General features: G+C 37.2%; 2 protein-coding genes and 1 non-coding gene across 4 annotated transcripts; 2 read left to right on the top strand and 1 right to left on the bottom strand.

Moving 5' to 3' along the window:
• Window positions 1–1,009: 1,009 nt before the first annotated feature.
• ufsp2 (ufm1-specific peptidase 2) lies at window positions 1,010–7,152 on the top strand. 2 transcript variants are annotated; one of them, XM_059349913.1, is made up of 12 exons: window positions 1,010–1,143; window positions 1,330–1,420; window positions 2,275–2,458; window positions 2,568–2,634; window positions 3,656–3,810; window positions 3,927–4,119; window positions 4,264–4,410; window positions 4,804–4,968; window positions 5,048–5,172; window positions 5,273–5,349; window positions 6,690–6,814; window positions 6,899–7,152. In XM_059349913.1, exons 1-12 carry the CDS (start codon window positions 1,141–1,143, stop codon window positions 6,983–6,985), a joined length of 1,419 nt encoding a protein of 472 aa, XP_059205896.1. In that variant the 5' UTR covers window positions 1,010–1,140; the 3' UTR covers window positions 6,986–7,152. The 2 variants fall into 2 exon arrangements, with proteins under 2 accessions (XP_059205896.1, XP_059205978.1); XM_059349995.1 differs by lacking the exon at window positions 1,010–1,143 and adding an exon at window positions 1,191–1,244.
• On the bottom strand, window positions 3,059–3,131 carry trnar-ccu (transfer RNA arginine (anticodon CCU)). The gene has a single exon. It is a non-coding gene; the product is annotated as a tRNA-Arg (tRNA).
• A 2,294-nt stretch (window positions 7,153–9,446) lies between the features above and the next one.
• Window positions 9,447–16,282, top strand: cfap97 (cilia and flagella associated protein 97). The gene is made up of 5 exons (XM_059338241.1): window positions 9,447–9,619; window positions 10,407–11,368; window positions 11,853–12,133; window positions 14,616–14,778; window positions 15,686–16,282. Exons 2-5 carry the CDS (start codon window positions 10,414–10,416, stop codon window positions 15,799–15,801), a joined length of 1,515 nt encoding a protein of 504 aa, XP_059194224.1. The 5' UTR covers window positions 9,447–9,619; window positions 10,407–10,413; the 3' UTR covers window positions 15,802–16,282.
• The last annotated feature ends 310 nt before the right edge of the window (window positions 16,283–16,592 follow it).

The following is a 16,592-nucleotide window of genomic DNA, read 5'->3' on the forward strand; positions in this document are numbered from 1 at the left end:
CCAGCAAACAACCGGAATGTATTGAAGAGAAAGATAGAACATTCAAATTCACGTGATGAACGATGAGAGCACAGTTACAACAATGAAGAACGATATCGTTGGGGATCACATCCAGACTGATTTTCAGAAAGATAAATAAATAGTTGTCAGCTAATCTTTATCCGTGGAATGTTAGCAATCACATTAATCAACATGGGGATGCTAATATCGTTTATTTTTTTAGATATCGTTCCCATTCTGGGCACCCCTTAACATACCAGCTAGCATAGCTGTGCTTGTGGAACGTTCATAAACCTCACTCCCATAAACCTCACTCCTTTAAGACGTGCTAGTCAAGGCTTTTAACTTGCTGGCTAGCATGCTCTACTCTCAGTATCTGGAGCAGCGTTCCGGGTACGATTGGCGTAGATTACAGAAGCAACTATCAAAGGTCCATGACACTGATTTGCAGCAAGAAATTACAAATAAAGACAAAGATATTTGAACAAATATAATGTCTCAACATTTACACCGATGTTCTTTAACTCTCTTGGAAGTTCAATATATAGGTACGTATATTACATAAAAATGAATTTGGAAATAAATTTAAATCTGCCCAGATCTATAGCAAATTGTTTTTAAATGCCCATTTCAAATGTTTAAATGTCAGAAATGGATTCAGCATCCCAAGTAACCACCCAAGACATGCTAACATTGTATCATTTGGCCAAGCAGCTCCATAATATGACCATTATAGGTGATTATGCTAATTTACGCGAATTAGCTCAATTACACAAATTGCCCAACATATGCAAATTAGCATCCGGCAGTTTCTGCATGCTGGGAACCCATACTATAAATTTCCATCATTAAACTTTGGTGTATTCAACATTTCCGGGTCCACAATGGGGCTCTATGGCCGTCCTCCGGACTATAATTTGAGAAGGGGAAAAAAGATCACTTAATCCTTGGCACCACGGTGTCATTTGTGATATTTATCAATTACGAGGTCCCCTGAAAGCAACACAAGTGGGCGTGACCAGCGTGGACCAATAGAATGCAGCAGCCAGAGACACGTTGAAAACAGACATGTCAGCCTCCAGCGCGTAAAGAACTGCTGATATCTGAGTGATTTTACATTACTGTACTGAACTCCACACGATGGTAAGTTTAACAATGAATTAGCCGAACGAAACGTTCATGTTCCTTTCTATTTAGCTTTATGTTTAACTCGAAGGTTACTGACAGCGGCTCCTCGCTTCCCTGTTAGTAGTCAATAAAATATCTTGACGTTATAAACTCATCACCTGGTTCTTTCTCTTGTTATTAACTTGTCTTGTGTTATTACAGGTTGTTACAGACTCGCAGTCCTCCGACATGGGGACTATCATTCGTGTCAGAGGGCCGCTGGAGTTCAAATGTCAGCTGGACAGCACAGATGGTATTTTCAAGTTATTACTCCAATATTTTTTTGTTCCCAAATGTGGATACTATGTTGTTTATTGGCGTCACATCAGGTTTAATCGAACTAGCATGATTTCATTGCCTACCTTGATAACGGGGTTCACTTTCCTTGCTGCTGTGCGTGCTCAGATTCTGCATAATTTATTCCCAAACCTGCACAATTCAATATGTAGCCAAACTTTCATATCTCTACCTGCAGCCAGGATTTTAGAAACACTGAGGTCAAGAGTTCCAAAACCTTCCAGTGCAATCCCACTCATCTTTAGCATTTTTCTGAGTAGTCTTACTTATATATGTTTTCCACACTTTTATAATGTACTTTTGGCAAACTTTATTTGCCTACACAATTGACTAAATACTGTTTTAAAGCGTTCCACACAATGCCAGGACAAGGCCACAATCCTAGGACTTTGCTATGCATTTACTATGGCCCTGATTATTGTGGGTCATTTAATGTAAAAATCAAGGCAACCAGCTGCAGAGCAAGATCACTGTTTAACATCATTATGTGAATTTCAAGGTAGAAACCATTGTCACATTTTCTACATATACAGTACTCGGTATACAAGAAATCAAATTCTGTTCCTTTAGCGAAAAGGGGGAGATGTAAACCAAAATAAAATGCTGATGCTTATAAGCCAAATAATATTCTAAAAAGTTAATGGAGTGCTTTGACACATAAAAAGAATGTGGACTGGTTTCATTGCAAAAAAGGCTAATATATAATAGAAATAGCAGTAAGATTAATACACTACCAACAGATTATATAATATAATGTGAACACTGAAGTCATTGTTAATGGACTTATTTTGTCTGCTTGTCTTCTTTCAGTGCGGCTCATGCAGAGAGCCATCTCGAGAACGTTTGAGATGCTTCTCTCTCAGGTGAAATCTGAATCATGTGTTCTAGCAGTCTGTGACAGTCCTGTAATTATTTGGCCAAAGAAAAGTGTTTATGCAACACCTGAAGAAATAACTCCAAGCACACTGTGTGAAGATCTACATCAATGGATACAGTATGTTCACTTTTTAAAGTATTTGATTTCTTATATGGAATCCTCTGCTTTTGTGTTTGTTTGTTTGTTTGTTTGTTTGAATTGTAATTAAGATTTTTATTTGTTTCAGGACAGATGAACAAGAGACCGTTGGCAAGAGATCTGCAAAAAAGAAAGGCAAAAAAAGTTCAGCAGCGGTATGTACACATTATGTTAACGGAGATGAAGTTGTGATTTTGTGAGCATTAACTTTACTAACAGGGGAAGTCGTTAAACATCGCACAACAATTTTTCTCCCCATGTAAACCACTCATTATATGCCACAGCATCATATTTAGCTTTGTAGAAATAACCTAATAAAGGCTGCAATGATCATTTTCATTACCGATTAAACTTCAGGTTACTTTCTCAATTAATTGAATAATCACTTGGCTTGTTTGAAAAAGTGAAAATGCCCTTTACAGTTTTCCAGGCCCCGAGGTGAAACCTTCACCCGTCATCATGATCTAAACTCCGAGACCTCCAGTTTTGTTTGTAAAAAGAAAAAAAAGAAAGAGCTTTAGCATTCTTTATGCTTCAGGACAAGGACCAAGCATTTTTTTCAGTCACAGCTCTATTATTCACCCCAGATGAGACTCAAACCCACAATCCCTGGCTTAGGAGGCCAGTGCCTTACCCATTAGGCCACTGGGGCTATTGCTACTGCAGTGACTACCAGTAAGCTGTTTTGGACAATTCACTGTTCAATGGTACTAACACTGACAATGTTCAAGATCATTTTCTAAAGACAGGTATTTCAACCTTTGTGCAAAGTACAATCAGGGAATCATGAACATGTTTAGTATCAGTCTTCTGTTCATTGCAGCATACACTGCAGAGTAATTGTTTAGTCTATACAGTGTTGAAAAAAACTTGGGAAATGCCTGTTCCAGTTTTTCAAAGTTCAAGTGTCTTGAAGTGTTTTGTTTTTCCTGACGAACAGTCAAAAACACAAAGATAGTCGTCTCACTATGATAGCAAAAGAAACAACGCTAATGCTCATATATGAGAGGCTTGGACCAGTGAATATTGTACAATTCAGATTATTAAAAAATGACATAATTAATTAATAATGAAAATAGTTGGTGATTCATTCTCTGCAGAATATTCTCCTGTGCTCTATTTTGTTTCTGGTGTTTGTGTGCTTGAATGTAAATTCACCCTTCACTCATCACTCAGAGTGTCGTTAACCTTCGCCTGATGATGGAGGCGACAAAGACAGGCCCTCTTCCAGCCCCGATCCTCAGCAGAACGGCCCAGAATTCCCACTTCCTGTCTACAACTCTTCCCATGGACTGTGTTGTCCGCACCACCAGCAGTGACACAATCAAAGAGTATGATCTAACTTTAAAACATTCGATTTGATATCACTGATCAAACAGTGAACTTCCCACTAGCCACGACCATGAATAGTTCTGCTCTCAGTGAAATATTACTTCTTGTGTTGCAGTGCCTTTGAGCGCCTGTTGGAGGCACTAACTCATCAGCTGTGTGAGATGGAGAAAATGACCCTGCAACACATGAAGGGGACCACACTGCTGATACCTGAACCGCTCCATTTCCTTCTTCCAGAGCCAAAAGGACTGGTGACTGTGGTTTACCCAGCAGGAGTGCCTGACAGCCAACTAGAGACACAACGTAAAGTAAGAACCACAGATACGGATTACGTCATCGTCCATCGCTTATGGCTGATAATCATCTACAACCAACATTGTGATTTGAAAGCATAACTTCCCTTATTTTAACATATTTTTCTATCTTATTGTCCACAAATTCTGTCTGAGTAGGAACTGCACCAACAGTTTGAGCTACCGGATGACTGGCCCTATTTTAGAAGAGCCAACTCTTACCACTTTCCCAATGAGCCCTACAAAGATGGCTACCTCCGAAACCCTCATCTGGTCCTAACACATCCCACGCTGGACAATGGAAAGGTACGTTAATCACCAAATGAAAGTCTATCACGCTATGTATGCAATACAATTGATATGTGCAAAACACTCAATTTACCTGATGTATAAATTATAGCATTTTAAGTAGCCATTTATTTATTTTTATACTTATTTATTACATCACATGTCCTTGTTCTTGTTTTTGTCCTTGTATAGCTCTGTATTTTTAAAATGTTTTTACTCATGTTGTTTTGTGTTATGATTGTCATAACTATGCACCTTATGCAGTGGCACTTTCAATTTCGTTGTATAGTGAACTATATAATGACAATAAAGACTATTTGATTTGATTTGATGCTCTTTTGAAGATGAAAACTGTGACATACTCTGCATGTAACAATAACTTTTTTTTTTATGTGTATGTGTTTTCTCTAGGTGTACTCGGTCCAGGGGATCTACAGCTATCACCACTACATGCAGGACCACATGGAAGACAATGGCTGGGGCTGTGCTTATCGTTCCCTCCAGACCATCTGCTCCTGGTTCCAGCAGCAAGGCTACACAGAGCGAGCTGTGCCCACTCATAAGGAGATCCAACAGGTACAGTAGGGGTCCTGTGACTATGATACACATATGAAATATCAAAATGGCTGCTTTTAAAGGGCTCTAACCTTTCCAGGCTTTAGTGGATGTTGGAGACAAACAGGCTTCCTTTGTTGGATCACGTCAGTGGATCGGATCCATCGAGGTTCAGGCTGTTCTGAATCAGCTGCTTGGGGTCACTTCCAAGATCATGTTTGTGAGGTGTGTTGTGTGATTCCTATAGATTGCAACTATTGTGATTATATACTGTGTGAACATATTAATCTGGATTCATCTGGTGGTAAATGTTTGTGCTGTTCAGTCAAGGTTCAGAGTTGGCATCCAAAGGCAGAGAACTGGCCAACCACTTCCTCACTGAAGGGACTCCCATCATGATTGGTGAGCAGATGTCTCAACTATTTCATAACTGTCCTTAACTATGTTAAAATCTAGTCTTCATCTATCTGATTTATCAGATTAAATGACTTGGTCTCTTTGCTTATATGAATGTAATTTATAGTGCTGTGGATTGCTTCTAGTCTGTCACATTAACCCATTGAAGCCTGGAAAGCGGATATGTCGTTTTGTAGTATTTGTATAAGCTCTCAAATACTTTTTGAATTTCATTTCTATCTGCTACAGAGGCTGAAATATCTATTATTTAGTAGAAGCATTGACACTTCTGTTGAATTTCCAGAAAAACTTCAGGTGTTAGGGGCTTATTTTAAAATCGCCCAGAGGTTTTACAGGCGTTTTAGGCGTCAATGGGTTAATATAGCTGCTGCCTCCCTTTATGTGCTTCAAACAGGAGAGTAGACATATTTTTAAATTGCTGTGAAAATAAGACTTTTGTAAGTCTCAAAGACAACAAATACGGATTAAAACAGAATATTACATTAGATAAAAATGTGTTGTAAATGTTGTAGATGATTACATTTTTAAGGCTGAATCAATCCTATGCAACCAGCTAGGGCTGGGCGATATGGACCAAAAGTCATATCCGATATATTTAGGCTTAATATCGATATACGATATATATCCTGATATTTTATCGCTAAGTGAGAGGAAATGTTCAGTCAAAGTCAAAGCCAGTTATGACATGTCACAAGTAGTTTTATTGAAACTGTTTATTTAAGTGAACATAAATACTATATAACAACAGGAGTACCTTTTAAAAAAAAAAAAAAAAAAAAGTGCACATTTAAATAAAAAAATATCTTAAATAAAAATAGCCTATGAAATAAAATAGGCCAATCTTTTTCTGAAATAAATATATTTATATAAGACAAGAATAACGAACATTACAAAATAACTAAATATGACAAACCCTAGTAAGGGCATCATTTATATATAAAGAAAGAAAGGGAAAAGAACTATATTGATATATGCAATATGGTCTAATTCCATTATCACATTTAAAAATATATCAATCTATTTTTTATATCGATATATCGCCCAGCCCTACAGCCAGCACTGGAGTCTAATTCTGCAAATGGTATAAGCACAATATTATCAGTGTAGCCTAATTTTTAACTGTGCAGAAATATTAGGTTTAAACAGAATGAATAGGCATGCAAAATAAAAAATACAAAACAAAAGGCGTGCAGCGTTCACATGTTGATCTAGAATTTCATTGTCAGTGTTATGAAAGAAGCTTTTAACTTCGTAAAATCTTTGTGACAGTTTCTCCTAAAATGAATGGAAACTATCATTTCATGTTTCTTTGTCCTGTGTTGCAGGAGGTGGTGTTTTAGCTCACACTATTCTAGGTGTGGCATGGAGTGAGACATCAGGGGAGATTCGCTATCTCATCCTCGACCCACATTACACAGGAGCAGAGGACTTACAGGTTATCACAGACAAGGTAACTGGTACATTCATCTCTGTAAACTACACATTCTCACTTACTGTGCTGTGTCGGGTGTGATGTGTATGTTATCTTTCACAGGGCTGGTGTGGCTGGAAAGGACCAGACTTTTGGGATCAAACTGCGTATTATAATCTGTGTCTGCCTCAGAGGCCAAAGGTCATCTGAGCTCTCACAACCTTTCATACAGACAACATCTAACTTTGGTATTTTGCATCTGCAAAACTTTGGAGTGACACAATAACATATTTGTTTTATAGAAATGTGTCCAGTATTGCAAATTGACTCAATTATGTTATGACATTAAATTTATTGTCATGTTTTTACGTTTTTTGTCAAGTGGCAAAGCCACAATTAGAGACGACTGTAATTTAATATTAAAAAGAGAAATGAATCATATAATTTACTGTACTTTCTGCACTTGTCAGTATATAATAAGACAACAGTTGGTGAAATATGTACAACAAATAGTCTTATGTCATTCTGTAATGCAATTTATCAATGTCAATGTTATTATTGCTTTATGTTGGCTGATTGTGCAAAGAACTAAACTGTACAATATATTTTGCCCTTCATTCCTTGTTCATTTTTTTCCCAAGTTACAGATGAGCTGAAATCATTCGTTGATTAATAGATAAGCTGATCAACAGAAAATAAATCTTCATCAATTGAAAATAATTTTTTTAAATTATTTTTTGGGCATTTTCATGCAAAGAATGCCAAATATTCAGTAAATTTATCTTTTAATATTATGAGGATTTGATACTTATGTTTGTTTTATATCAGAGCAAATTAAATGTTTTTTAAGGTTTAATACTGTTAGTCAGATAAAACAAGAAAGCTTAAGACATCGCCTTGGGATTTGGGAAATTATAATGGGTACTTTTCACCTTTTTTCTAACATTTTATACATAATAAAATATTAGGTGCAGCCGTTTTACAGACAGCTGAATATTACAAGCCCCAAACATCCAATGAACATTTGTTTTATTGTTTTGTATGGATTTGTAAACAGACATCTTTACTCATTCCTATGCATCTGTAATATATATGTATTTGATAGTGACTATATTACAGAGAAATTACACTAATCCTCATGTTGAATTTTCTTAAAAATCTTTACAGCTCAGACCGGGCAGTTCATTTAAGCAGAAACGTATTGTCATTCTTTGTGATTTCTTCTCCATGGGCTGATTGTGTAAGGATGCGACAGCCACAGAAATAGCCCCCCATTCAGTCCCCATCTCTACCCATCCTGCATAGGCATGTAAATTCTATGACAGTGACCAGACACAGGTTTATACGATAGATTCACCCAAGTACTATTGTCCTAGGACATTGGCATTTAATTGGTGTGTGTCACTTCTAGGTCTAACAATGTTATTAAGAGAAAACCCGTGACAAATTGTAATGTCAGGGGACGCGCCTTCAGATAATCCCCTTTCTTGTTAATGGGTATGCACTAGGGGGAGCAGTTACTTTGGCATAATAGATCCCAAATGAAAAACTAAATGACCTCTTGTCTACTCCTCTAACAGTTCTGATTCTTAATATGTTTTTGTAGTTGACAAAGACAAATCACTGCAGTGTAATTTCTTTTTAATTCGGTTTGTCTGTAAGAGAATGTACTGTTAGCTGCTTAGTAGCAAGATTTTATTAATATGTTGATGTCTGTCACCCCAAAAATTAGCTAAAAAATGTAAAATACTAAATTAAATTTGCTTACAAGACAAAATATATTAATAACACAAACTTGCAAGTAGGTTTTCACACACAAAGATTTAGTTTTTTCAAATATCATTATTTTCAGAAGTATTTCAACAGGGTGATGTTTGCTTTTTTTCTTAATAAACATGAGATATCAAAACATACATCAGGATAAATGAGGTATCAGAAAAACAAAACATAAAAACACACACACAAAAAAAAATTGTCATTTTTTTTTTTTTTTTTGCCTAAATCATCTCATGACGCCGATCACCTATAGTAAAATCGCCTACATCCTCAGTTGATCAGATCATGTGATTTTACCCCTTTAAGATAATGGCCTATGTCAAGTGTGTGACTTAAGCGGATTTATTATGCCTAAGTCAAAATAAAATGTGACTTAGGCCATTTTTGAACATGCCTTTGTGACTTAAGCAAGATATGGTAACACTTTATTTTGAAGGTGTCTACATAAGAGTGACATGAGCGTGTTATAAACATGACATGGGATGTGTCATGAACATTAAAGACACTTTGAAGTAACATTAATGCTCATGATACTTGTCATGTCATTTCATCGTTTCTGACAGGCTTGTGTGACTCTTATGTAGACACCTTCACAATAAAGTGTTACCATATCTTGCTTAAGTCACAAAGGCATGTTCAAAAAATTGCCAAAAAGTCATTTATTTCTCTTAAGTTACATCATTTACACAGTGTTATTACTATGCCAATAACCATCCTTTGTTACATCATTTTTGAGTGAAATGATCAATAAATGTCATATGTTACACTTTTGGTGAAGTTTTTTTGTGTTTCCTGCAAAACTTTATGATGATATACAAATATTTTTAATATTATGATGTTGACAAACAGGACTGCTGCAGAACTGTCACCACAGCAACCGCTCCTAGGAAGTGACGTTGTCTCGTTACTAGGCACCATGTCACGCTGACAGAAACCAGCTGGAGCCCGCTAGCGAACATTTTGTTTTTAATGCAGCTTTACGTTCATATTCCTCAATCTTCTCAACGGAACATATCCTCTCTGCAGAAGTATATGCAACCGGTTCGTGAAACGCGACCCACCGACAAGGTAAGATGCTGTTGTAATACAGCTACAGTTAGCTAACGTTAACCTATTAGCATAACAACGCTAACGTTAGTTAAATTAGCTAGCTAGGGTTCCTGTAGCTATCAAGCCGAAAGTCTGTGGTACTATGTTAAAAACATACCGTACTTTGCCTTTTTACTGTGTCATTTTTAAGGTGTGTTGGAAATTGTTTTTAGTGACAGCACCATGTTTGTCCAAATATCGTGCTAAATTTAAGTGTAACGTTAAGCTACAAACATAGATCGACTTTAAAACACATCGTGAAAGGACCGTGGTAACGTGTTTTCAAGTTTTGGCTCCTGAACAAATCAATTGCAGTACTTTTAACGTATTATATAGTTTTATTTTACAAGATACATTTTTCCTGCAACCATTTGTTTCCATGTATGTATTTATGGTTATTGAAACTTGCGTGCATCAGTAATCACAGAGATCACCTACATCAAGTCTGAATAATTTTTTATTCAATGTTTTATTATAGTTGTGTGGTAATGTAGGATATAAGAGCAGCTTCAAAAGTCTAAACTGTTATCAATGCAGACTTGATTTTCACGGTTCACAGTATTACACAGCTATAATTTTGAAATACAATATAATACAAGTTTGCTTGCTTATTTTGATGTATGACACTGAATGAAGTGGTAGAAATGCATTCAATCTCTAAAATATAGGGGTGTAGTTAGAAAAATTGTTAATTGGTTAAAACAAATCAAGGCACGGTTCTTTAACTGATAAATAATCTAACCTCTCAATCTTACACTTTTTAAAGGTTCACCATGTTGGCCAAGGCTGCCTTGCTCAACCCCGGTGAATTTGAAGGTGAAGTGGATCATTCGTTTTTTGACAGTGACTGTGATGAGAGCAGTGTCAGCAGAGATGGAGGGGAAAAGATGGAGCAAGTCCTGGAGGCTAAAAAGGAGAGCTCACCAGCGCATGAGAGGCTACATGCAAAACAGACAGAGAATACAAAAGATTGCTGGTCCCCGAGGTCTGACAGGACAAAAAACCACCTGAAGCCAGTCGACAACAGTAGCAGCATTTCAGAAAGTATAGAGAACAGCTGGCGATTAAAAGAAGATGAGAGGAGCAGGACATCCAGCATATCATCTGTCGCCTGTACATCAGATAAAGTCATCAATAATAGCAGTGATAGTGAGGAAGCATCTAAAAGACCCAATGGAAAATTTTTGGCTTTATTGGCTGATGCTGGGGGGGTAGATTATAAGGATGAGTACAGCCAGAGTCAGAATGAGTCTGAAGAAGAATTGTCATTCCCATCCAGTCACTCAGGCCCAAAAGGGAGAAATAAACAGTCTCCTAAAAAAGTTATAAGAAATCGGCGCACCCGAAGTCCATCCCCAACTTCAACCGAGAGCAGTGGAGACGCAGATTCAGAGAGCTCCTATAGCAGTAGCAATAGGAGAAGCAGTTTGGATTCCCCCACGTTTGCCAGGCCAAACAAGCCGTCTTTATCCCCTGGAGTGAGAAGGACCCAAATGAGCTCAACAGGTTCTCAAGATGTGCTTATCAGCCGTCCAGAGGAGTCAGAGGATACAGTGACAGATGTGAGCCCCCTCTCCTCTCCTGATTTCAGCCCTCTCCAGTCCTTGGACCTGAACCACACAGAGCCTGAAGAGGAAAGCCTTAAAAAGCAGCAGCAGGAGAGTGTGCCCTCCAGCCGCATCAGTGACATGCACCAAGATGAGGATTCAGATCAGGATGTAGATGAGTGTGAGTAAACCCGTGCCTTTCTTTTATGTAAGTTTTTAAAAATAATTATCCATCCAGACATTTTACTAATATGTACAGCCCATAAATTATATATATATATATATATATATATGAGCAATTAATTAATAAATACATTCATATATGGCTCTAAATTGTAGTGCCTGAATATGTTTGTAACTTAGGTTTGTATTAAACATGAATGGACTATATTTCCTGACACTGTACATCAAGAACAGTTTGCTCTAAATATATTGTAATTTGTATTGTAACCTAATGTAATAAATGAATCACAAAATTAGGATTTTACAAAAAAATATCACTGATTGCACTACAAGTTGTAGGAGTGTGCTTTATTGTTACATTTACATTTCACACTTGGTCCACTGTTGAGTCAAAAAACTTTTAAAAATTTGCTAAAACAAAGTATCTGTCTTTTAAAAGGCAGATGAAGAAATTGTAATAAATGCCCCTTTTCCCTTATTAGGCTCCCTCAGTCCAGAGAGTCAGCTTGGAGGCAAACTGGTCTTCCGCTGTCCTGCAATGAGAAACAGGAAAAACTACTCGTTTACTAATGATGAGGTCCTGCGCATAGATCGTGAGAACCAGCGTCTACTCCGGGAACTTTCACGCCATTCTCCAGGGCCCAGACCAGGAAGTTCAGCGAGGAAGAAAACCCAGACGGGCAGTAACTCACCTCATGTCCGCCTCTCTCACAGTGCACTCAACAGGCAACGGGAACAGCAACGCATCGAGAGGGAGAACCTGGTGAGCTTTGCCTCCTGTGTGGATCAATACTCATTGTAGCACAAACACTGAACCCATAACCTTAACATAATTAATATAGGCATTCCTGTCACTAATTCCTTACTTTTACTTTTATGTTTTGCTGTTGCACGGTGGTGTAGTGGTTAGCGCGCTTGCCTGACAGCAAGGCTTCCTCCCACAGTCCAAAAACATGCCCTTAGGCTTAATTGGTTAATCTAAATTGCCCATAGGTGTGAATGAGAGCGTGGTTGTCTGTCTCTATGTTTCTGCCCTATGATAGGTGTACCCCACCTCTCGCCCAGTGTCAGCTGGGATAGGCTCCAGCCCCCAGCGACCCGAGTGCTAAGCGGTTCAGCGATTGAGGATAAGGAATGAATGAATGTTCAAGATATATTATTCAGTATTCATTATTAGATATGATGGATTTAGGTTTGTGGTTCAATAACTGTTGCTTATCGTTTACCTCATGCATGCATGCATATAATATTACAAACACCTTCTCTAATGTACATTAGAATTGGCTTTTCTCAGATTCTTGGGAACCAACCAAGTAGCACAACATTATTACAACTTTATTTGCTATATAAACTGTACATTTCTGGTGTCAGTTGTAGCGGCCAGTGTGAAGCAAAAAGTATGTTTTGGAGCGTCTGAGTGACTGTTATGCCTAAACAGTAGACCCTCTACCTGTGTCCAAGTGAAATAAGACCTTTTTCACATGGTATTTTTCCCTTTTTTGTCCCTACATTGATCTGTTAACAAGAGCACAGATTTCTCATTAGTGTAATTATGTCTAGATTTATTGATAGTAAGGGGGTACTCAGCAGTTTCCAAAACAGAAGTTTATCAATTCTCAAGTTTAGTTTGTAAGGTTGTTTGTAAAATTTTCTAGGTCCTTAAGATTTCTTCTCAACTGTTTCTTCTGTTGTAGAAGCAGAAAGAAAACATTTGAGGCTTAGTAGTATGAGTAATTGTCACAATGATACAATTGATGAACATATCTTGTAACTTTAGCCTGTTCAGTTAGTGTCAGACTGAGAGTGCCACCCCTGAAAGTAGACACGGATGGACTTGGACAGATGGCAGCAGGTGGCAGGCTAGCAGCACCACAGAGTGACATTATTACACTGTTCAGCCTCTAGCGCTTTGAACTCTCACCCGACATATTAACACTGCTTGACTACTCTGTGATAAAAGTACACAGGCAGTATTATTTTTAAATGGTTCTGATTATTATAATTGTCAGGCAGAAAAATGTTAGTGTCTGCACTGATAACTGAAAACAGAAAAGGTCTGCGTTGTTTTCTTCTTTGATATTGTGACATGTGTTTATGATTATCGCTGATGCGAGATCTTACATTTATAGTGGTGAATGTTTGTTGTTTTATCAGAGAATGTGTTTCAGTCATTTGAGAGACGGACTGTTCTCTTGCGTCCATTGCTCTACTTTGTCAGGAGTGCTTCTTGCCTTCTCTATTCTTAGAGTGAAGTAATTGAATCTGCCGTGTGATCAGTGTACCCCCCACATCACACATGTAAGACACCCCATTTGTCCTGCACAAGTAGAACTAGTTCTGTGTATTTCAGGACTGGTAAAATATTCAATATATCTTAATTTTCTATCAAATAAGCAATATTAATATGGAAAAATAGATTATTGGAAATTAAATATTATTGGAAATGCATGACTGCACTTAGAAGCCTTCAGTGTATGCTATTACCTCTGGTGGACTTTGTGAACTTTAGAAAGACAGTCTCTTGCCTGTTGAACTTTTTGCGAGCTGCATTCCTTTATGTGGAGTTTTTGCTTACTGAGGGATTTCTGCACAGCATGCATGTGGGAGTGAGACTGCATGTATGACATTCAGCCACTTGCCTACACGGTTTTGCCTCATGCTGTGTGGTTGTGTTTACTGTGAAGTACCAGATATTTTTATATTTTCATAATTTAATTGTGATTTGTTCTTTTTTATAAAAGATGAAACACATTGTAATGGTGTTTTGCATGTTGTTAGCTCAATTAATCAAATACTACAAAAATACTTTGTGGCATTTTGAATTTTTATGGCTGAATTGTGGCATAACACACTGAGGCACTGATGACTTTATCTTTATCTCATCAATTATAATTGATGAAGTAAGCTTTAGACTCAGACCTATATACTGCACATATACCAACATATTTCAAAGGGGAACATGACTTTTATGCTGAAAAATAATTATTTAATGTTTAATTAATTAAATGTTCATTTGTATGCGAAATATTTTTGGCAGCATTTTAAATAAGACACATAGAATAAAGGGATTTTGACAGAATATCAGTATTTTAAGTGTAGATGTAGTTATTTTTCCTGATAGAACCATTCATAACAGTTGTGTTAAACCTGATCGGTTTTTTTTTGACAGTTTTCAACACAATTAGCATTTACAGTAAAGTTTTAAATTACTTACCAGGTAAAAAATAGTACTGTATTTCTTTCAGGCTTTCCTGAAGAGACTGGAGTCCATCAAACCTACGCCTGGCCTAAAGCGTGCAGAACAGCTGGAAGACTACCAGCGACACATTGGATACGTTGGTGCTCCTTCGTACCCCGTCTGTATGTCCACCACCAGGAAAGAGAGGTGTACCAGTAAGACACCCTCAGGTAGGTAACTTGGGTCTAAATCTGCCAGCTTTTTAATGTGTTTAGTATGTCTTACTTACATGTTTTGCCCCTTTGGTCATATTTAGACTATATGTTCAACCATTTGCATATTTCATATCTATGGCCAAGAGATGTGAATTATCACTTTAAGACAACCCCACTGGTGAGGTAGCTGCACAACATTAAAGCACCTGTCCTCTCAAACCTCACTGAGTGTTTTCACTTCACAAAAGCAGTTTGACACCAGCAGAAGTGTGTGTAGTCATTATGTAGCAGCCTGCTGTTGTCTGTATGTGATTCTTTAATCGAGGTAAAAAAAATAAATAAAAAGAGGATCAGCATCTGGCACTGCATCAAAGTGCTCCTCTCAGATTGTAGGCTGCAGTTTATCCAACATGTCTGAGCTGCTGCCTTCAGATGGCTGCAGAAATCTAATTAACAGAAGAAGATTTTCAGACAGTAAAAAGCAGCAGTGGATGACAGATACCGGTAAGAATCACCCATTGATTTATACATTAGTAAAGACTAAAAGTACTGATGTTCCTCTTTCCATATTAAACCTTTTCTATGGTAATTTAAATGAATGTACTCATTGAAGAGTTTTAAATAATTTCCCTAGTTCAGTTTTTCAGCATTATTTTATAATTGCTGTCAATTTGTGTAAACCCTATGTCCTTGCTCGGTTCAAGAGTAAAAGTTTGAATCATGTGCCAACAGTAGAACCAGCTGCTTTACCATCTCTGATAAACACCATTATCCTTGTGTTTGTTGTTTGTTTAGGCCAGTTGTGGTAAAAATGTTAAAATATAAAAATGTAAGCCATATTTTTTTTGTTAACGGAACATAGATCTGACTATGAGACGGGCAATCTGTGATCAAAAAATGTCTCTGTCATTGACACCCACAGGTCAGAGGCCAGCCAGTTCTGCCCACCATGGCCCCAGAGCAGCTTCCATCACCAGTGACTCCGGCAAAACACCCAGGTCAAAAAAACTTAGTGCAGTCAGACCAGCTTGGTGCTGAGAACACTAATCTAATCTACAGAGAAGCACATCACTGGTTACCTTTAGTGATAAGTTATTATCCATTCATCACAAGAGGTTATTTCAAAGGTACTATGCTTAAAGCTTCTTTTAGGTTCACTGTACTTTAAGTTCAGATAATCAACTATTCAGTGATCTGTGTTATCAGGCTTATCAATATAAAGAAAATTGACTTTTTTCCACATTTTGTCCACACTCTGATGCTGAAATATAACAAATGGTGATCTGCGCTCAGAACTATCAAACTTAGATTAGCTCAGTTGTTGCTTCTGAATACTGCAGTAACTCTTCATGACAGCTTATTGTAATAAATGTTGCCTATTCTTCAACAGCTGTGTTGAAACAACAAACAATGTTTCCATTAAATCTGCTATTTTTTAGTTTGCCCTTTTTCTCATATTTATACAATTTATGATGCACTAGTCTTGAGAATTGTTTTTAAATAATAAAAAATATATTTGAAATAACATTTGGCGTTATGTATATTCTGTTCCTTATACTATAAGGCTGCTTGTTTAAGCAGTTAGAAGTGGGATATTTTGCAACTTCAAATAGTGAAATGGTGGAAATACTTTCTCTAATTTTATTACCCCTACATGCCATAAGTGGTGCAAACAATACATGTTTGGTTTGGGGAGTGGTTCTTACTTAATATATTTTATGGTGCTCATTATTTTGAATATTTTGCACATTATTAAAACGTTTTCTTCAAAACCACAAATGCTGTGGTACAAACCTCTCTGCTGCTTCATGGTTGATATTGTTTGTCAG

Source organism: Centropristis striata, chromosome 1 (assembly GCF_030273125.1).
Source record: "Centropristis striata isolate RG_2023a ecotype Rhode Island chromosome 1, C.striata_1.0, whole genome shotgun sequence".
Taxonomy (NCBI): domain Eukaryota; kingdom Metazoa; phylum Chordata; class Actinopteri; order Perciformes; family Serranidae; genus Centropristis; species Centropristis striata.

Excerpts from the sequence above, each read along its gene's own strand:
- ufsp2 (XM_059349913.1), top strand. Across the intron at positions 4,120-4,263 it reads AACTAGAGACACAACGTAAA|GAACTGCACCAACAGTTTGA; the intron begins GTAAGAACCACA and ends CTGTCTGAGTAG. Across the intron at positions 4,411-4,803 it reads CCACGCTGGACAATGGAAAG|GTGTACTCGGTCCAGGGGAT; the intron begins GTACGTTAATCA and ends TGTTTTCTCTAG.
- cfap97 (XM_059338241.1), top strand. The coding sequence starts at position 10,414 with ATGTTGGCCAAGGCTGCCTTGCTCAACCCCGGTGAATTTGAAGGTGAA. Across the intron at positions 12,134-14,615 it reads GCATCGAGAGGGAGAACCTG|GCTTTCCTGAAGAGACTGGA; the intron begins GTGAGCTTTGCC and ends TATTTCTTTCAG. Across the intron at positions 14,779-15,685 it reads TACCAGTAAGACACCCTCAG|GTCAGAGGCCAGCCAGTTCT; the intron begins GTAGGTAACTTG and ends TGACACCCACAG.